The 21,447-nt window shown below is 43.3% G+C and overlaps 4 protein-coding genes across 11 annotated transcripts; 2 read left to right on the top strand and 2 right to left on the bottom strand.

Annotated features, from left to right (window-relative positions):
* The first annotated feature begins 1,316 nt into the window (after positions 1 to 1,316).
* Positions 1,317 to 4,597, top strand: LOC115741910 (G-box-binding factor 4). 3 transcript variants are annotated; one of them, XM_048273670.1, is made up of 5 exons: positions 1,317 to 1,463; positions 1,505 to 2,188; positions 2,316 to 2,387; positions 2,941 to 2,970; positions 4,101 to 4,597. In XM_048273670.1, exons 2-5 carry the CDS (start codon positions 1,532 to 1,534, stop codon positions 4,179 to 4,181), a joined length of 840 nt encoding a protein of 279 aa, XP_048129627.1. In that variant the 5' UTR covers positions 1,317 to 1,463; positions 1,505 to 1,531; the 3' UTR covers positions 4,182 to 4,597. The 3 variants fall into 3 exon arrangements, with proteins under 3 accessions (XP_048129627.1, XP_048129625.1, XP_030531833.1); XM_030675973.2 differs by having other exon boundaries at positions 1,319 to 1,457; positions 1,499 to 2,188; XM_048273668.1 differs by having other exon boundaries at positions 1,318 to 2,188.
* A 159-nt stretch (positions 4,598 to 4,756) lies between these two features.
* Positions 4,757 to 6,444, top strand: LOC115741624. Of its 2 annotated transcripts, XM_030675795.2 has the most exons (4): positions 4,757 to 4,998; positions 5,121 to 5,602; positions 5,786 to 5,808; positions 5,896 to 6,444. In XM_030675795.2, the coding sequence occupies exons 1-4, from the start codon at positions 4,851 to 4,853 to the stop codon at positions 6,248 to 6,250; spliced, it is 1,008 nt and encodes a 335-aa protein (XP_030531655.1). In that variant the 5' UTR covers positions 4,757 to 4,850; the 3' UTR covers positions 6,251 to 6,444. The 2 variants fall into 2 exon arrangements, with proteins under 2 accessions (XP_030531655.1, XP_030531508.1); XM_030675648.2 differs by having other exon boundaries at positions 5,121 to 5,595; positions 5,755 to 6,444.
* A 3,567-nt stretch (positions 6,445 to 10,011) lies between these two features.
* Positions 10,012 to 11,999, bottom strand: LOC115741538 (protein ROH1-like). Its single transcript, XM_030675542.2, has one exon. It carries the CDS (start codon positions 11,813 to 11,815, stop codon positions 10,634 to 10,636), a length of 1,182 nt encoding a protein of 393 aa, XP_030531402.1. The 5' UTR covers positions 11,816 to 11,999; the 3' UTR covers positions 10,012 to 10,633.
* A 4,550-nt stretch (positions 12,000 to 16,549) lies between these two features.
* LOC115739908 (tubby-like F-box protein 8) lies at positions 16,550 to 21,447 on the bottom strand. Of its 5 annotated transcripts, none has more exons than XM_048275356.1 (6): positions 21,265 to 21,438; positions 20,675 to 20,751; positions 19,485 to 19,908; positions 19,256 to 19,343; positions 18,262 to 18,394; positions 16,550 to 17,603 (listed from the first exon to the last, which is right to left on the bottom strand). In XM_048275356.1, exons 3-6 carry the CDS (start codon positions 19,830 to 19,832, stop codon positions 16,898 to 16,900), a joined length of 1,275 nt encoding a protein of 424 aa, XP_048131313.1. In that variant the 5' UTR covers positions 19,833 to 19,908; positions 20,675 to 20,751; positions 21,265 to 21,438; the 3' UTR covers positions 16,550 to 16,897. The 5 variants fall into 5 exon arrangements, with proteins under 5 accessions (XP_048131313.1, XP_048131314.1, XP_030529084.1 ...); XM_048275357.1 differs by having other exon boundaries at positions 21,314 to 21,358; XM_030673224.2 differs by lacking the exon at positions 20,675 to 20,751 and having other exon boundaries at positions 21,314 to 21,447.

The raw sequence follows: 21,447 nt of genomic DNA, 5'->3' as shown, positions 1-21,447 counted from the left end.
GCCTAAGGCTACTCTTGGCCAAGTTTGGGCAAGGGGCAGCGACCCTCACCCGATCTAAGGGAGGGGGCTTGTAGGCCCTCGCCCGAAGTTAGCGAGGGTGTCTGGCTTCGATTTCCGTTGGTCATCCCCCACCCTCACCAGCCTTACCCAGAAAATGGTGGGGGGCGACAACGAGGGCCTAGCTTCTTTATTTTTTACTTCTTTTTTTTTTACATTTAACTTATTTTTTGAATTTATTTTAGATAATATTTGTAGTAAAAATCATATTTAGGCCAAAACGACTTCTCTGAAATAATCTCCCGAAAAGGGGAGGTCCCTATAATATTTTTTCCCAATACAATAAAGTTACATAGTGTTTATCATATTTAGATCAAAACGACGTCGTTTTGGCCTTATGTTCATAATTTAGCTTTGTTATCACTATGTAAAAGAGAGAAAATATTTTAAGGAAATAATCTCAGCATTTTTCATTAGTCAAGTTGAATGGAATTAACAAAAAGACTAGATTGCATTTATTTAACAAATTTTAGAATACAATTATAAAAAAATCCGACTGTGATGTAATGACGTGGGCCTATGCAGCGGTTGCTGAGTTGGCAGATTGAAACCACTAGTCAATCCATGATTTGTCGGATTCAAGGCGGTCAAAGCCCAATCAAATGTGCTCGAGCCTCGAGGTGCTTCATGCACGTTCGTGACGTGATGTTTTCTTTGTAGATGCAACGCGAATCATTCATTTTTATTTTTTTTCTAGAATGTCGACAACTTCATAAGATAAATGTTTTTCTTAGAGCATGGAATTCTTAATCAACTTGTGTTAGCGTTCGGTTTTTCCGTAGGTGAAAATTTTTCTTAAGAAAATCATATTCGATTATCGGCTGAAATTCCTTTAAAATCAATTTTTTTCCTGAATTATCTAAACAATCATGTGCTCAATCAATTAGATCGGGATTTGTGCTTTTAAGGAATGCGTTATTTTTTACTCGGCTGCAAATTTCGAACAAAAATTGCAATTGCTAAATCGGCCATAAAAATAGATGTCGAACATTTGAACAGCAAGTGATGAATTTCAGTTCTTGACTGTTTCAAATTCTTATTTGAGATAATAATTACCTTGAGCTATTTTTATTTTCTAGAAGGCGGCTCAATTTCAATCGCTTGTTTAAAATTTTCACGTCAGATGATATGTTTATTCAAATTGATTTTGCAATTTTTTAGCCGTCGGATCCTTAGATGGGCCAGTCGCCGGAGGGTGGCCGCCGCACTGACAGTACGGCCGCACTGTGGGGCGCAGCGCGGCAGGTGACAGCCGGAAACTACCCCCGGTCTTCGCCCTTTTCAGTTCTTGCACCACAATCACAACCACACGCCCTCCAGCTTTTCTCTCCGATCCCAACACACAAAACACACTACGATCCCCAGAAATCCTCCCCGGAACCCTAAAACCCTCGAGAAGAGAGAAAGAGAGGGAAGCTCCCGAGACTTCGCTCCCGCGATCGAGAAAATGGCGTCGTAGAAGGAGGCGGCGGCGATGGCGTCTTCCAAGTCGAGAGAATCGGATCCGTCTCGTCGACTCTCTCTCTCCTCCTCCTCCTCCTCTCTCGCGAACCCCGTCTCCACCTCCGATTTGTTGACCAGGATCGACCGCGCCAACAGCATCGCTAACGGCAGCTCTGCCATGACCGCCCGCAACGCCTCCGCCCCGTCCTCCGAGTCGACCCTCCTCGATGCCTCCGTCGCCCCCGCTGAACCCCCCGCGCCCCTTGCCGCCAGGACCGTCGACGACGTGTGGCGAGAGATCGTCGCTGGCCAGAGGAGGGAGTGCAAGGAGGAAATGCCCGACGAGATGATGACTCTGGAGGATTTCCTGGTCAAGGCGGGCGCTTCCGTGGGCGTGGAGGAGGAGGAGGAGGAGGAGGACGTGGAGGTGAAGGTGAAGGTGAACCCCGCCGAGAGGATGGGCAGCATGGGCAGCGGGGCGTTCGCGGTCGATGCGATGGCCCCGAGCACGATAGAGACAGTGGAAGGGTCTATCGTAGGGTTTGGGAATGGAGTGGATTTGATCGGGGTAAGAAGAGGGAAGAGAGGGGCGTGTGTGCTGGAGCCGCTGGATAAGGCGGCGCAGCAGAGGCAGAGGAGGATGATCAAGAACAGAGAGTCCGCGGCGAGGTCTAGGGAGAGGAAGCAGGTGATGGTTTTGGTTTTGGTTTTGGTTTTGGTTTTGGTTTTGGCTTTGAGCTTTGGCTTGTGCATTGTGGTTGGGGTTTCGTTTCTTATTTGTTCTTTCTTCTTTGGTATGAATTTCTCTTTTACAGGCATACCAAGTGGAACTGGAGTCCTTGGCTGTGCGACTCGAAGAAGAGAATGAGCAGCTATTGAAAGAGAAGGTACACTTATCTACGATCCCTTCTATTTTCTTTTGAGGATGATGATGTGCATTGATCCTGAATGATCGAATATCTCAAAACACAGAGTATGCTAAAGTTTCTAGAATGTTCTTTGATGTAATAGTTCTTCCCCTATTTCAGTTAATCGTAGTTATACAGAACATTAGTCTCTTAAGGATTTTGTTGCTAGGATCACTTCCTCAAGTGTTTTTTTTTTCTTCGTAATTCTGGCAAATCTCAAAAAGGTTCTCGGTCTTCCTTCTTGGATAAAGGAAGCATCTATATAAATGGGTTGTCATGGATTTCAAAAGACAGAACTGAAATAAACTAAAATGTTGTGGAAAAGGGAGGTGACTTGTCAAGACAAATGCATGTTTATGTTCATATTTCCATGCATACAATAATGTACGTGGTTACATTGATACATATTGCATGCATCGCATCTTTCAGTCTTCTTATGTCAACGCCCTTTCTCCCCTTGAGAAAAAAATTTGCCTCTCTTAATTGTTAATGCTGTCTTGCATTTATAACGCAATTGTTTCTTTATCTGCAGGCTGAGAGGACTAAAGAAAGGTTCAGGCAGGTGCGATTTTTATCTATTTTTCTTGTCATTGCTTGAAGTTTGCCTTCGGAATTAATATTGGAATCCTTCGCTCTATTGCTCTCATGTTAACCCATGCTAGATATTAAACTAATTTGGAGAAGTGTAAGAGGTGAAGTAGATTTGGTTACCAACTTAATATTTTGGCATCTTTACTTGGCTGAAGTTCTTGAAAGGGATAGCACATTCTTTTCTCTTTAACGTTGTTGAGATGATCTTTTTCATGTTGAAAGTTGTTGTCCCCTTACATGACAGTGTTGTGTAGAATTTACATGGAGAGGGCAATGTGGATCAGTTTTTGGTGAAAGGTTTGTTTTGCTAATTACAGCCGAAGCTGTCAGCTAGCTTAGCCAACAAGTCCTCAGTTGTAGTTATGGAGGATGCGGGATGATATTTGCCTTCACCCTTTTGGGAGGGGTTTTTGACAAATGGGAGGGCTCTTCACTGTTAAGTAATCCAGTCACTTGACCTGAAATAAAAACATGATAATATGAGATAAAGAAATTGTCTTGACCATACTTGCTAAAGAAGCATTTTCATGTCCAATGCACTGGTTGCACATTATACGAGAGATTGGAAATGCCAGTAGTTCTCAGGGACACTTGTTTGCGAAAAAATCCAGAACGAAGTGAGCAATAGCTGCTATGCCTAACATTTCTCTGGAATTTTTTTTTTTCCATTTATGAACGTTGGGGTTGTTCTGCTTTGGAGTTCCAGTGCGAACGGTTCTCATTTGAATGGCTGATGCACTTGTCTGGAATATTGCTATGAACAAGAGTCATGCTAGGCTCTTTATAGTCTCGGCAGCTTTCTGAGTCTTTCGAACTGATTATAACAAAAAGAGCTTTCTTTTTGCCCTCATATTGAAACAGAAAAATGATGTAGGCGCAGGACAGTTACTTATATTTGGCCTTACTGTAGTTTACCTGACCTGAGGATCATATCTATTCTGAGTCCGACATATTTTCACCAAATATATTTGTATTGATTCCCTTTTGTTTTGGCCACTAAACACATCGTACTGATTCACTATGCCAATTTTGTTTTCTTCTAAATTGGTTCGCCTATTTGCAATGAGTAGGTTTTCTATTTAACATCGTCTATCCTTGCAGCTCATGGAGAAAGTGGTTCCCATTGTGGAGAAGCCGAAAACAGCTCGGGTTTTAAGGAGAGTTCAATCATTGCAGTGGTAAAACGTCGTGCTTAAAAGTGCCAGATGGGAGATTCAACCTTCTCTGCCGTGGGAAGGGTGGAAATGAAGCATCCATATAATTATTTTCGAATTGGCTGCTGTGGCAGTGGCATTGGCAGTGGCTTTGCCCATCAAAGAGAAAGGATTTTCTCCAAGACAAAGGTAGCATTATATATATGAGAGAGAGAGAGAGACGGTAGCTACATGCAGTCTGCTAGAAAATTTCAAAGTAGCGGGCATTAGAGTTTAGATAAGTACTAGATTTTCATGAGTTCTATTTGGTCTGGAGAGACAGTTGTGAAGATATAATCCGTTAGATTCAAATTCGATTATATGAAAGGTCTGTAAAGATTTGAATGTAGTCTGTGAGGACGACCCCCAATTTTGCTTTCTATTATGGAAGTCCAGCTTTCCTGATACGGCCCCATCTTGTCTCTGTCGCTAGACAGAAAGCCATCTGCTTTTGTACAAAGAAATTGAGTGTGAATGCCACAAAAAATCCAACTCAAAGGTTCTTTGCCTGAATCCCAGAAAGTTTTATCAAGAAGCAACGAATAGGTCCTTTCCTCTGTTGCAACACCAACGCTTGCGATGCTTCCTTCTTTTAAAGTGCCCCTTGCCCTGCTGTCTATTCTTTGGGGCCGATCTAACCTTCCTCAGAAACAAAGTTATGGAGCTAGAATTAGGACTCAAGATCACGCAAACTCGAGATGATATCAGCTCCACGGCTGATCTTTGCATTGCAAAGGGTGGAGGCGGAATCGTTTTCTTGTCTAGAGAAACCGATAACATGTTCATCCTCACTGCCCATCTCAAAGGTTCTTTTATTGGGCATGTTCTTTTAATCATCTTTTATTTGGCATTTGATCTTATTTTTTTGTCCACTCATCTCATTTCTCATGAATTATTAGATGGAAGATTTAAAGTAGATTTTTTGCAGGATACAGAAAAGAGCGCATTGACATAAAAATAAATGAAGATGGAACTCGCATAACAATTAGTGGAAATAAGGCTGTGCAGGAGAAGGTAATGCTCGGGTGGATCTTGTACAAAAAGGAGGTGGAATTGAGAGGGTTTCAAAAGGTTTTTAAAATTCCGGGAGGCGTGGTCTTGGATAAAATCAAGGCAAAGTTCGATGAAGACGGAGCGATTCTCACAGTTTTCATGCCCAAAATGGTTCAGGGAGTTTCCGGGCATGTAATTGAGGAAGTTGAGGAACTAGAGGATGATATAGGTTGTACGACAAAGACGGACCGCAAAGAAATTGAGGAGGAACATAAGGACAATGCAACTAAGAAAATGAAAGAATTAGAAGAGGATAAGGAAGGAGGGGTTAATGGGGGTCAATTAGAAGCTCAAGTTGCTGCTACTGATGCTCCAAAAGCCAAACACAAAGAGCCAATTGAAGAAGACACTGAAGAAGCTCAGATAAAGGGAAGGGAAGAGATGTCGGATGATAGAATAGCTAAAAAAGACAACCTTGGAAAGGCATTTCCCGAGAAACTTAAGGAAACCGGAAAAGTGGCACCTCAATTGAGGCTCGCCATTTCTAATCAGCAGATGGCATTTGACAATGAAAAGCAAAAGTCTGGAGTTATTGAAGAGCGTCAGATTAAGCATCCACGTGATGGAGTTGAGCAACAAAGGAAAGAAGAAGCGGAAGAAGCTGCTCGAGAATCTGAGTTACTGCATACATCATCAGCAAGTCAACAAATGGAAGGTCCAGTTCCAAGGCCACTGCAAAAGGAGGAAACTACAATGGGGGCTCAGCTAACAAAATCTGAAGATAACCAACAACCGGGGAAGGTGGAGACAACGCAAAATGCATATCTTGATTCTGAACTCGCAGAAGGTGAAAGTCCTAGGCAAGAGGAAACAAGTGACGTAGAGAATGAGGTTCAGAGCGAAGATCCCGAGGATGACAAACATAGCGATGTCAGTGAAAACACTGCCTCAGTGGAGAGCAAGCCAAAGAAAGGCAAGAAGATATGTGCTCCTGTTGTTGCTGGGTCTGCATTGCTAGTCTCTCTTATAGTGCTTGTTATTCACTGGATTAGGGCGAAGAGATGACTAATTATAAGCCTCTAGAGATCTTTCATGAGATGAATAGTTATAAGCCTCCATAAATCTTTCATCGGCTTATTTGATTATTGAAACTAATGCAGGAAGTTAATTCATGTCACTGACCAGAGTTGGCACATGCATAAAACTGTTTCATGTGACTACTACCTTACCAGGTACTGCAATAAGGTAGCAAGATGAAATGCAAAAATTTGTCCATGTCCACAATACTTGGTCGAGTACTTTAAAGAATTGACTGCTAGATAGTTCATGCTTCTCTCTTCGATCCAATTCTTCTGTCACAACTCTTGTCTTAAATAGTAAGAAAGGAGTTCAAATATTTGTATTTTTCCTCTGTAAGTATCTCAGTTTCAGTTTGCAATTCATGAGCAAGTTCCTCTTCATTAAATTTGTAAAAGCTCACTCTAATTTCTTACATGTATTGTAGAAGGAGAACACCAGACCACCACCTTAATCTGCAGGCTCTGCCTGCTAAATCTAATTTCTTGCGAGCAATATCAATGGTTGCTCTAGGAATCAAAGAACCCGGGATGGTTGCCGATACTTGTTAAATCTGTATAGAATTGGACGAAAGCCGGTCGACCATTACTAGGAGAAAGTAATACAGAACCGATTCATTGACAAAGGTTAACATGGAGGTTCATTGCAATAAAACCACTCGTTCTTTTGTTTGGCCAAATATTAAAACTGCTGAGTGATTAGAGATTAAGGAGTTCAGAGCCGCGACAGGAATATCTATTCCCATTCTCATCCACCAGCAATATTTGCAATAAAGAGAGTTACATAGCTCAGTTTGAGGCCATTGGACTAGTTAGCAACCATCAACAGATCATGACGATTCGACCGCATACAGATCGTTGATAAACCTTCAAGAAACGCTTGCAGATAATGGATCTCAATCACTTTCTTGAAATCTTTCTCAAGCTCAGTCATACTTAAAGCCTCTGAATGATCACTCCTTGATCCATTCGGTGCTCAAAATTATTCTCAAAGTTTCCTTGTAATCGCCAGATTCATCAACCAGAGTGCAGGTTAGTTAATGTGCAGCGACGGGAATTGAATTTCCCGCCTGCCGTTTCTCTTGGCCTTTGCTTTTATAGACAATTGAAGTATGTCAAAATTTCACTGAAAAAATCCATATAGTCTGAGAAAACATCCGAGTGCTAGAAAATCAATGTGATGACAGTGGTTGTTACTATGTGTGTCGATGGAAGATGAGCTGTCTAGACAGTTAGTGCCATTAATTAAATGCCAACACGACCTTTCAACCGTCGCCCAGAGAAAAAAGGGCAAGTCCATGCCTAAAGCCTTCATACAAGCGGGAAAACCGAAATTCAAAAATGTCGGAGCATTGATGAATTGAAGAGGGAATCACTCGGGTCTGAACTTCCTATTGAGGAGAGACGTGATTTCGAGCCTGGACCATTAACATGTAGGTCAGGCACTGGAACATCTTTTTCGGATGGTCCCACTGCGCCAACACACAATGTCGACGAAACCGAAGCTGAAGCCGAAGCCGAAGCCGAAGAATCGTACCAAGGCGAAGGGATTCATCCACAGTCACAAACAAAGGGGGCCACCTGAACACACATTAATGGCTTTGATAAAAATCATATAGCTTTTCAACGGTGAAGAAAGAAAGAGGACCCCCAAGAACTTGCAAATGGGCATCTCCAAGATGTTCACATCCCACCCAACACCATCACCCACGCCATTAACCCCTGGTACTCATTGTACAGGATAAGATAGTGATTCGTCCTCCTAGAACTTGCCTGTTAACCAACACTGACAATGACATTGGTTCGATAGGTGTTTGCTGAATGCACCTTATTGCGACGGCGACCACTCGGGTTGGGCCCCCCAACATAGAACACGCGGCGAGTAGTGTTACCACAAAAATACATTGCGTAGAAGGGAAAATGGAGACAGAAGAGATCGAGTTGTCCGATACTGGGATGACTCGGTCGGCCCTCAACATAGAACACGCGGCGAGTCCCCGTTACCACGAAAATACATTGTGTAGAATGGAAAATAGAGGAGACAGAAGAGATCGAGTTATCTGATATTGGGACGACTCGGTTGGCCCCCTGACATAGAACACGCAGCGAGTCGTGTTACCACGAAAATACATCACGTAGAATGGAAATTAGAAGAGACAGGAGATCGAGTTATCTGATGCTGGGAAAGTAGGTTTTATGTGAACCGACGCTAGGGGCAACAACTTTGGCGTTGGAAAAACAGCTGGAAAATTGGCATCTGTGATCCATAAGGTATGAAAATCGTGACAGAGGTTCGATGCAAATGCAGGTCGAGGGCCATAATTGCGCAAAAGAAGTTAAGTTCAAGTAGTATAAACTTCATCAAAATTCAGATCGAGGACCCAACTGCAAAAAGATCAAACTTCAGGCACTACTACTGGTCCTCCCAGATAGACAACCGGTCATATCAAGAGCACTAGAAACATTAGCATCAGTGTCAACAATCTTACAACGTTGACTATGTTCCTCTGATCTCAGGTAACATAGCCTGTGACTGAATCACAATGGGGAGGCCCCGACCTTGAGATCACTTTCGAAGACTGACATCTCTAAACACTGAAGCTTCTAAAAAGATCACCTGAGGCAAATAATCTGCATCTGATGAAACTTGCATGCTCATATACATGGCTCTTCATACATAAAATGTGGAAAGTAAACACCTTTACTTGTTAGCCAGCAATCTCAAGTTGCAGAAAGGAATTTGAATATTGCCAGTAAAAGCTTTGACATAACTAGCCTTCTTCTCTGTAGATCACCACACAAATGATCAACCTCTGTCTGGGTAACAGGAAGACAGCCTATGAATATGAACATCAATCCAATCCTAGTATAGTCGAGTTCTCAGATTTACCCATGATTCTCTGTTAATTCACCGATCTAGAAACTATACTAATCCTGCGCTTCTTCTATGGTGCCATGTTGTTTTGCACGACAAATTTTCCATCCAAATGAGGGTTTGACATTATAATTTTTTAGCAGACAGTTTCAGATTGTCGAGCAAACCATCACGGCACCAGAGAGCCTTAATCAATTACCTACTACTACAAGTGCACTACAAATGCCTATGGAGACATTTCCACCGAAGGGTGCCTCATTTTTCCACAAGCAATTGTCTTTGACAGGCTTGTGAACTAGCGCTATGTCCTCCCACGTTAACCTCACTCTTGATTTTGCTTCATTGATTCCATTGATTCTCCTAAAGATGTCTTTATTGGATTTCAACTGGGCTGACTAGAAGGAAGAACCCTATCTCCTAGAATCCCATATTCCTGATGGGTCAATTCCTTTCACCGTCAGAAATGATATACAAAGAATTTTCCACTGCTCTCTACATTCATGACCGTCGACTCTATTTGATCCAAACATTTAACAATCAAAGAGTCAGATTCCAACTAGAAAGCAAGAAAAGCAGCAGAGTTTGTCGAATTCACTAGCACAGAAAACTGAAACTTTCCCATCTTATTGCAGAAAACAAAATATCCGCTAGAATGCTTGAAACAAAGAAGAACAGCATTTACGCTGTGCTATGTGTGCGTCAAAAAATTCATAGTAGGGAAAATGGAAAAAATTGGAGAACAACCTCATCGAGTGCCCGAAAAACAGAGAATATGCAAACTATACTGATGCTGGAGTTGCAGATGATGCCATGCCAATTTACAGCAGCAAGCTGTAACTATACTAACAGTCAATACTTGGAAATGGCTCACAGGGTTAAGTGCTATCGAAGGGATACAGATTCGAGAAGCAACAGGGTCAGTTACCTCCAAATGATAAATGAGCACTCACAGCCCGGATATAAACATATAAAACTCCATCAACATAGACCATCTGCGAAATTAGAATCTCGAAATCACACAGATGGAAGCATCTTCAAATATGCTTTGGTTTCAAGTCATCATGAAAAGTTAAGACCAATCTGTTACACTCAACATTACCGGCCATTGCGCTGCAACCACCCATAAATGGATTGAACATCCAACAGCCAAATAGCATGTAATACGTACCCCAGCACATTACGAAACTGGAATGGAGAACCAGACAGCGTTGGAATGCAATGCACCAAGGAAATTTGATTCAATAATCCAACAGAAGCTCAAGAGCGGAAAATGGGAACCTAAGGGCTCCATTTTCGAAACCTAAATCGTTCTACGACACAAATATATCCATTGACAAGTACAAATAGCCTCCTTATACCTTTTTGTTCTGTCCCATTTTGTACATTACCCTGATCATACTCTGTTCCCTCCATTTCTTCCTCTTCCTTAAACTTGATGGATCTATTAAGGCAAACCCTTCCCAGCAGCAAATTACAAGCATCCATTTGTGAAGAACTTTAAGTAGAGCTGCAGGAACCTCCCTCAGTTCGGCTCCTCACAATCCGGTGAAACACCTCTCTCACTTGGCGTTCCAAAGGATCCAACCCCTCATTCACCACCTCAGACACCTGCCCCAATTCCTGCACTCTTTGTCTCACCTCACCTTCTTTCTCTTCCATCAACGGGAAATTAACAGAATCCACCATTTCACTCATCACCCTCGAGTACTTCTCAATTTGATAAATCTCCCGCATCAAGCCACAAGCATTCTTTCTCTCCCGCTTCTTCGACTCTTCGATGATCCTATCGTGCAGTGAAATTATTGGCGCAGCCCAAAGGAACTGCCTCGGGACCGAGAAATGAACCTGCAAACCGCGGTCCTGGCATGGAATTGCAGCCACGAGAGCCCACATTACAAACAACAGAACCACACCCATCGTGAAAATGGGAACCGCGAGCCCGTTCGTGGCCGCAATTTCATTCCCTCTGGGAGCATTCAAGTTGTTTCCAATCGCCTGAATCTGCTTCGCTGCAGACCAGGACCGGGAGACACTCCAAGAGAGGGATCGGAAATGGCCGATTGACCGGTGATCCCTGGAAGCATTGTTCCGGCCAAAGGACCGATTCCTATGCCCTATCGTCGTGCTGGAGTCCTTCTCGTCGAGCATCGCAATGGCTAGATCGATCAGGGCTTTCTTTGCACGGCGAAACTGGCCCTCCCCCAAGCTCCTCCGATTCCCCAAGGCGCAAATCACGATCTCCAGGAGCTTCTGCCACTGCCTGATCTGCTCAATCCCGTCCCTTATGGCATTGCAGACGTCAAGCGCCTTCACGCTCCTCTCGTAAAACTCGGCCAGCAAGCGCTCCGCGGCCGGCGATCTCGCGACATTAACCCTGTTGTTGAAGAGGATGACCCCAAAATCCTCCTGGCAGCAGAGGAAGGCGTCGAGGAGCTTCTGAACCCAGGCGAGGGAGAGCAGGTCGTCTGCGGAGGCGGAGGAGAGCTCGAGGAAGCGATCGGCGACTTGCCTCTGGAAGACCTCGAGCTCGAGCTCCTGGGTGGAGGCGTCACGGTGGTGGGGCTCCATGGAGTGGGCGGCGGCGGCGGCGGTGGAGGCGGAGGCGGAGGCGGCCTGGTCGCGGCGCAGGCTGAGGATGGAGCGGCCGATATGGGAGCCCTGGTAATCCGGCGCGTGCATTCTCTCTCACATGGAAGCACTTGAAAACTGCATCAAATTGAATCGAATGTGACTCCCGGAAGAAGAAACAGCGATGCCGCAACGAATGGAGCCGGCGCAATCAGAACGGGTTCATCCAAAATTAGGGCGAAAAGTAGAGCTCAGAGAGAGAGAGAGAGAGAGAGACCCAATCGAAGGAGAGGATTTGACGGAGGAAAGATTCAACTTTTACGGAGAGAGAGAGATGATGATGATGATGATGATGCTGATGTTAATTTAGTAGGCTGATAAATGAAGGAAATTCAGACAAATGATCACCCAGGCGGTGACGTGGAGTTCGGAGCAGGGGAGGGCATTGGTGCTCGCCACGTCAGACGAACTCCTACGAAAATTCGAAACATGAGGTCACCCGCGGGTCATCGATGGCGCGCAACGTCGTGGGAGGAGGAAGTTTTCACTGACTCGGAGTCTCCGAGTCGCGGCGGAACTCGGATGGATCGACGGCGACGGCGGCGTTGCTCATTTGCTTTAATTGGTTTCGGACTTTCTAGAAGGAGGAGGAGGAGGAGGCGCGATTTCTCTTCTCTGAATCCTGCGTTGCTTTGACCCGATCAAAGTCAACATGTTTGGGCCGGCCATTCTTTGGGTTTTTCCGGTTCGTTCTCAACCGGCGTCCCAGAATCAAAACAGAGAAAAAACCCCCCCACTTCCCCAGTTTTGTCGGTCCGCTTGAGAGAAAAACGAGAGGGGTAAATAGATTGACTTCCGTTCTCGCTGCAATTCAACCAACGGAACTCATCAATCCCGTCTCTTACAATAACTCATCAATCTTGTCTCTTACAATCGAGGAAAATAGCGAGGCCGCTGCACAGCACGTGCGAATCCTTTGTTCTCTCTCGATCACACGACATGCGCAAATTACATAAAGATGGCACTATCCAAAGACTTTAAGACAATAAGGTTATTCTTGATACATCGAGCTAAGTACATTTTAAAGACAAGATGACTTGATGAGCGTAGAACATTTGACTTATTATTAATCAAGTCAAATTTTCTTACTTTGTAATGTCAAGGGGAGGGCGGAAATCCAAAAAGTTGCACCGTAAATTCAGCCGTCTGACTCCCTTTGCTTTCTTAGAGAAGGTGTCAACTCGTAATAAATGGGAGAATGGCTTCTTCCTCTTCCTCTAGTCCTTGTCAAGATAGTTAAGAACCATGGAGGCAGATTTAACCTTACGAATCACGTGGTTTGAAAGGGGTGTGGCCTTCATGGTCAAGATAGCTAAGGTCCTAAGACAGCATCGAATCTTCCAACGACGGATCACTATCCAGCTTTCAAATTTCTCTCTTGGCAGATTTCCCAAGCAACGTGTGAATACAACACAGTTCGAGTTCGGTTCTCTCCACACGTCCCTTGCAATACAATTAAGGTTTTGGGACCTGTTCTGTCTCCAGGAGCAAGCTAGAGATCTTCCGGTTGTAAAAAGCATCAAAGAGACGTGGTTTTATCACCTCAAACAAACCCATACCTCTGAGTTCTCTTAGTCCTATCTTGAAACCATACCAGCATTGTCAGCACGCATGATAGGAGATCAGTCGATCGCCAGCCAGTACCCAATGCCCCAAATGATATCAAGGATACACAAAGCTGCAACATCAACATATCGTTTTTCCTCCCTAATGTTGGGAATTCAGTGATATGAGACGTTACAAGCTCTAACAAGAGTTTAACACAGTACAAGGAATAGCAGCAGCTACATTATGCAAAGCACTACAAGTTCCATAGGAACCAACAGCAGATACAAATCCTTAAAAAATTAGCTCTTACCCTATCATTTCTCAACAAACTTAATCAGTCCCAGAGAAACCAAAGTTCAGGCGGTTCCCTACTTTCTCATAAACCAAAAAATCCAATTTCCTTCTCGATCTCATATCAGTCCACCCCGGCCGAGGTCTCAAAGTCAAAACCAAGACTTAGGATTAGGAACCTTCCAAGCAACCTCAATCGCCTTGCCAGACCTTCTCCTATCTATAAATGGCTGTCATTTCTGCAGTTATTTAAAATTCATGACCTTGAAAAATAGCAATGGCACCGCCACCAAGAACCTGAAAGGACACTGGCATCAGGGAAGAACTGCTAACATGCAACAGCAAAAAACACAAGCAAGCTAGGTGTCCCAATGAAATGTCGTGACCAAACAAGGCAGGCAACGGTCTACAAAGTCACATTACTCGTGAAATTGTCAACACTTCATAGGACGTTCATGCATCCAAAGCATGCAAATCCCTACAATGAATCATATTCTCTTGTTTGAAGCCTTCCTTGTGTTTCGTAAGAAGTACACACTAAGCAAAGAAAGTGAAAATTCTTTTGCAAAGTCATCTCGGACGAAAAAGAAGTACGTTTTCTCATTAAAACTTGTCAAATTTTGGAAAAAAACTCAAGTTCCACATCACCGAACTTTCAGTATGCGATCTGAGAACATGTATCAGCAGAGTAACAGTTTAGACATAAAACCAGAATTCCAATCAGCCCTCATATTTCATAGTACTGGCAGTTAGCATATAACTTTCACTGCAAGCCTGTCCACATCTTATGAAAAAATAAAGATCAGCCACAGCAGAAGCAGCAGCAGCACCACCACCACCACCACCACCACCACCATCACCACCACATGATGTGGAGGCTCATAATGAAAATTAGAAAACTGCCACAGAATATCCTCTAATCATGGGGCAGACGATTTTTTCAAGAGAGACTAGGAATAAAAATTATATATCATACACAATTAATTCAATATATTGTAGGCATTATCTTTGATGATAATCAGGTCAAAACTGCAGATCTAAGCAAAAATTTTAACCACAAGAGCGGAGAAATATTATGTTGAAAAAGTGGATTTGAGATGATTACATAACTTTTAGTGCAGGATTGTCGCACCACACGAACCAAATAGCAAATTCATCATGCAAAAATCACCATTCCGCCAGCAGAGAGAGCAAGTTATGGTGGTCGATGTCCTAATTTGTTGATGAAATTGTGAAGAAAAGCCCTCAGATCTCATAGCTTTTAAACAATCATCCATGGTGTAAAGCACGTGGCACTCATCGAAAGCCCACCCAATATGCCACTGATAAGATGCCCTCACTCACACAACCAATCAAACACACACAGACACACACATGCACAAGCACAAGCACACACATAGAAAGAGGTCATCCGTCGCGACAATGGGTGGGCTAGTAATGAACGTAACCATGCAACCACTCAATATTTCTGAGTTTCCATCATAGGGCAGAAGAAAGAGAGCGAGCATGAGAATGCACAAACAGAGGGAAGCCCGGGCGTGAGCCGACTAAATTAGTCACCTTCTAAAACTCTCTTCTCATAAAAATAGCCGATAAATCTCTAACTTCTTATGCAAACTTGGGAAGTCAATTAGTTCGAAGTGAATGTAACTGATAAAGCTCCAGACTTCGAACACAATCCCAGAGAACCAATTCAAAAACGTACTTTGACATGAAAATCAAATAAGATAAGTAAAATGCAAGTAGCTACCTGAAACAACATGATGGAAAGACGATAAATAAACGCGGGCAAAGCTGTAGCAAAACCGAAATACCATCCCCGACCTTTTGTTTACCACATAAAAATTTCAACTTTCCCAGAAAGATCAAATCAATCACAACCTCACACTTTTACACTCTCCCATTCGAGGCTTCGGCGATTGTATGAGACAACATAAAAGGAATGCTCGAATCAAACAAATAACTTGCGACAACAAATGAAACGACAAAGCCCAGAAAAAAGCCCTCAGATCTCATAGCTTCGAGCATCATTCGCGGTTCAAACCATTGATGGCGATCATTCAAAAGCCGCCAAACATCACCAGGCGAGTGAACGTGAGTGCAAAGTGTATGAATGTGTGTGCGTGCATGCAATGTTCCGGTGACGAATGAAAGCCCAGAGATGAAGCCACCGGAACCGCTCAACACTTGTAAATTTCTACATCATCGGGCATTTCTTACTAGAAGTTCTCATGAATTAGAAAAGATATATGAAGGATTAAGAATTGAGATCGAGGACGAGGGAGGTTGGAAACTTGGAAGCGATAATCGAATGAATCGTCTCATCGGTTTGGTTGGCAAGCAATGGGGAGCGCAAGAGCGAGAGGGAATTGGGTTTTATCTTTATGTTGCCGCAATTAGGGTTCCATATATGTCGATCGGGTCGGGTAAAAATTTGGGCCCAAGCCTTTCACTAAGCCCCATGGCCATGAAATTGGGAGTAACCATAGTTTCAGTTTCAAGTAGAATCAGACCGGAGGATCCGGATCTCCAATCCGGAGGATCCGGATCACCTGATATTGGAGTTCCTGTGACATGCTTACCATTATTCAAATGAGGCCGCATATGTATTGCAAGTGAACCAAATCTCTTGTGCATAAAAGCCTGAAAAACAGGCAATCGGCACCTGTGATCTCCTCGACTGTTATCATACGAAATATATACAGGCAGTGGAATGTTTGGTTTGTAAGACGGCTTCCGCTCACTTCGAGCGAGCCCTTCATCGCCACCCCTACCAAAGTGCTAAGGGGAGTAGAGCCTAGATTACCCGGCCCGATCGGACTTCCGTCTTTTCTAAGGCAAAAACGAAGGGCCGCCGCAAATATGTCCGAAAATTTTCTGATAAGATTTCGTCTAAAGAAACTCCTGTGAATCTTCACAAGTTTTTTGGGAAGTTGAGTCTTACCATAAACGGAAAAGACCAAGTTCAATCTTCACTTTCTTCCTTCTGTTAAAGGAACAGTTACAGGTACAACAATAACCCAGTAAGCAACAGGTGAAACGCGACCCACTTAAATTGAAACTACACTGCAAAGATTAGAAGGAAAAGAAAGAGATGAAGAAGAAGGATGAGACAGAAACAGAAAGACCCCCGCCCTAGCATGCAAACTTGTGCACTTAGAAAAGAGTTCGCCATCATGGATTGTACAGTGACTGAACACAATCCCTGGCCGCAACTCTTAATCTCGGCTTTATCATTCTTGACACAGATCGCTTTTGAGGGAGATTTCGTTCCCTCACCCTTCGCTTCGCCGTCTATTCACATGCCAATTTGGTGTCGAAGCTGCTCAGACAAATGGCAAATGCCTGAAATGCAGATAAAGGATACCGGTAGTCCATGGTGAACATGTCCTTTCCGACCTTACCGAACTGGAGAATGATCTTGTCGTGATCAGGCTGCGAGGGCTGCGATGGCGTTGGCACGGTGGCAGACGGTTGATTCGCGGCTATCAGTTGGAAATTCTTGACTGAAGCTACAGTCACCCTTCCGCGGAAGTTGAGGCACCAGCACTGCAGCTGCTCATGCCATCTCGGAGCCTTGTTTTTGAGAACCAGGGGCCTGTCCTTTCCGTCGTCCTCTTCGTCCCGGGGCCCGATGATATCAGAAAACCGCGAACTGCTAAACTCCGTCGAAGTATCTATTGATTTAGAGAAGGAGATGCTCCGGAATGAGTCTTCAAGCGAGCGAGGAAGAAGCTCAGGCTGGCCAGGAACAGTACCGCCCGGCTCGAGGGCCGCAGCAGGGATTGAGTGCATGACACAGTGCATCCTCCGCGGGCCCCTGGTGCCCAGCACGTTAAGCTCATATGCGACCTGAGCAATGTTGTAGCTACCTGTGGGAACTTTTGGAGAAACTTTCTTGGAGTAAAATCTACGGCTACGCCCCGGTGGAGATAACTGTGCGTTATTGTACGGAGGTTGTGTGTCATAAATTATGAACTTAGTGCCTAAGAAGTTTGACCTGAAACAAGAGAAACATGTATGAATATCTATTCTCACATAACACAATTGGTATAACTCGTGCTCACCATGCATCTAAAATCTTGCTCCGAGTGTTTCCTTTCTATCATGCAATTCCACAAAGGTAGAAGATTCTTTTTTTTTTTTTTTGGGGGGAAGGGGGGGGGGTTCAGATTTTGAAGATTTCAAGTGGCAGTAGCTACAGATTTCCGGAATGAAACTACTTTTTACGAGTGAAATATAGTCAGAAAGGAAAATCACTCTATGTTATGGTATGGTTTGGCGACCAGAGGTAATATCTTAAAGCAAACTATTCACATGCTTCATTATCACACGTGCCTCAGGAGCACTCATTAACAAGACCCATATGAAAAATGAAAATCCGTTTGCCAGAGCAAGAGGAGGCATTCAATTCGATATCTATGAATGTAACAGTAGTTGGGTAGGCATAGGCCCATACTATGTCTGGCTGAGAGGAGAACAATTTAAAGGCGAAAGACGAGCTCCATGAGTTGACCCATGAACAGAGATTATTTTCCTACCAAATCATCACCTTTTCAACTCAATAAGGCCAATGACAGAAATTAACCACAGTACCAACAAGCAAATAAAAATGTCCAACTGAAGCCAAGAATAGAAACAAGAAAAGAGATTCTCACCTTAATTTGCCAATATATGTACTACTTGATCTCGATATATTCTCTGCATCCATAGAGATTACATATTCTGTGCAGGTTGTTCTCCTTGTCCGTTTAGCAGAAAGAAGGAATTTTCCATTCTCAACAAGCAAAGCTGGACATTGAAAGAAGGATAAACCAATCATTACTCCAAATTTGTAGCATCAGGCAAGAAGACAAGGATAACAAGAAATTGCAACATCTAAACTATTCTTATGAAACCTCATCTAGATTAGGCAAGTCCAACAAATTTATTTGTCATTATATTTGGGGAGCACAAAGCAAACCTCACATCAGAAAACTTATGGCCATCAAAGAGTAATGTAAAGTTATGCATCACCTGGTACTACTACCACAATCTTCTAGCAATTCAAGCATTCATACCAGAATTTTTTGGATAACATTGTTCTGTAAAGTGACTTCTTAGAAATGAAATAACACAGCTGTACAAGCAATCATTGGAAAAGCAGATGTTCGCAGCTTCAGGCTAGCTTCTTATCAATCAGCAGTTCCTGGTGCTCTACTAACAACAGCACACAGACAAGGAACTTGACAATAAATGGAAACAATAAATGGAAAGTGCTGGTTGGCTGCCATGATAACATCTGAAAGCTCCCGAAAAATGCTCAAAGCACTAACAATAGACTGAGCTTAATGAAATTCAATTTGGTAAGTCAATGTCCTCATTCCAAGCCGCTAAAACTGAAGAGCAGTGAGCCATTCAAATATCACAAAGTTCAGCACAACGTTTTCACCAGCACATATGGAGGGAGCAATAATTGCATAATAAAGTAAACAAATAAAGGGATCCACACTGATTACTTGTTATAATGTTATAATCCTATTAGATTCATAGGAGATTCGGCAGGCTTCATGCCACTTGTAACATTGAGGAACATTATGCAACAGAATGGAGTCGCATTACATCCAAATATCCATGCATACGAAGTGTTGTATGGTCAAGCCTGAAGTTCACCTGGGCTAAGGCAAAGGAAGAGGTGATAAGTTAAATTTGATTTGTCCCTTTTAATGAAGCACTGAATTGCTCCATCACGAGGCCCTGGCTGCAAGAAGCAAATATTTGAACACTTTTAGTTGCAACTACACCTTCTCAATTGATAATTAATACTCTAGCATGATGGGAAACAAGTGCAGTGCATTGCATGATCCTCAACTGAAATTTTGATTATTCACGAGTGACAGACCTGTTTCAGCGAGACTGGGAAGGTGATCTTCCCAGAGACCTCAGGACTCTTAACAATTTCTTTGCACATTTCTCTCCAAGACCTGCAAACGGCAGCGCATGAAACAACATGCTTACGAGCAGGCCAGGTGCTCTCACTAGCTTCTAATCTCCTAATCACGTCATGTAGAAGCTCAGGTGGGAGACTGGCCCACCGGCTGTTCTGTACAACCAGAGGTTGATCATGCAACTCATGCACTGAACCCTGTGATTTTCCTCTGTGATGACCAAGCAACCTCACATCGAAGCTCCTTCTTGATAAGCTTCCAAACCCATCCCTTACATCCCGAACAATACTGCGGAACGACATTTACTCCGATTCACCAGTAGATGTAATAGTTCATAGCCTTCTCTTGGGTGGGCAGGCAAAGGGGATGCTGCTTTAGCTGAATAACCACAACAAAATATTAGTTGCATGACAAAAAAATTAACTCCCGATACGTACTAGCAAAGGAAAGATAAAAAGGAAAGATGAAGATGGGGCAGAGGGAAGGAAAAGAACAAACAAAGAAAAAGTAGATTCCCCAAAAAGAACCCTCACATGGAACTAAAGCAACCTCAAAGTACCAGGCTTTTAGCAGAAACATCTTTTTGCAGGTCTTAAGCTCATTTAGGAATCAAGCTCAAATTAAAATCCACGTTATTAAGTCAAGTTTGTTATTGGGCCAAATATGTGAAGTTAATTCAAATGTAGAATCTTTGAAAGAAAAGCAAAGGAAGCATCCCTCCATGCAACCAATACACAAAAAACCACCATGACAACCAAGTCAAAACATCGCTTAAGCAAAGATCATCCAGCAAAAATTAAGTGTATGGACTCAAAATACTCGATAACACGGCGAAAAGCCCTTAGCTGGAGCACAACTGTCTAACGTAAGAGAGCAACACATGAGCTTAGAAAGCTATTATGGAAACTTCAAGAGAACTACACTTCTTCCACTCTCTTATCTAATCTAACACAGAAATACCGTGGCGATGTAACGCACGCAACCGGCATGAGCTATAAATACACAAAAATGTCCTTTTTCCGGGCAACCCAAAGGCTCAAAAAGGTAATTTCCCCGATTCGGAGTATAAGTTGCCGATAAAAAAAAAACCGAGCCACAAATCACTGGATACTGGAGATATCTATGTAGTCGTCTGCCAGTTCACCTATAAGCCTTCAGATACAAATAAACCGCAAAGGTCAAAGCTTCAGCGAGAACGCACCGAAAGCTACAAAGTATTTCCTGAAATGAGCAAACTTCCGCATATTAATGATCTCCCGAAGACAAAAATGACATTCAATCAGCTCCGAATGCTGAGATCATTCTCTAAGGTCACGACTAGAAAAACGAGATAACCCAAAAACGAGCAGAACCGAGAGAAATGAAACACAATCCAGTCCACTACAGTCCCTGACCAGAGCAAGAAAGATATTTCAACATGCATAGCTAAAGAAAGGGGGTGAAAATGAAGCTGATTCTCCGAACACAAGGCGAGAGGAATCAAGATTAGCAGCTCAGAAACACGAGAAATTAGTACAAAAGACCTGGAAACGCGCTCTAAGACGCAAAAGAAATGATCTAGCTGACGAATCTTTTGAGGGAAACAGACATCCAGAACGCAGGATGTTTGCATACAAAAACACATTCGACCCACGATCTCTTTGCCCAGATTTAGTTATCGATCGAACCACACGGAAGGTGGACCCAAAAAAAAAAAAAACAGAAAAATACGGGAAAAACGAGAAAAATCACCACCACTCGGGAACAAAGACGATCAGACAGAAGGCGATCGCGAGTTGCTCACCTCCTTCTCCAGATCTCTCTCTTCAGATCACTTCAAACTCATACCAGCTCCTCTTCCTCTCTCTCTCTCTCTCTCTCTCTCCAAAAAGTCTCCTCTATCTGAAAACTCTCTCTCTCCGTGTGTGGAGGAATGGA

Source organism: Rhodamnia argentea, chromosome 2 (genome assembly GCF_020921035.1).
Source record: "Rhodamnia argentea isolate NSW1041297 chromosome 2, ASM2092103v1, whole genome shotgun sequence".
In the NCBI taxonomy this organism is placed as follows: domain Eukaryota; kingdom Viridiplantae; phylum Streptophyta; class Magnoliopsida; order Myrtales; family Myrtaceae; genus Rhodamnia; species Rhodamnia argentea.
This window is presented reverse-complemented; position numbering and strand designations above follow the sequence as displayed.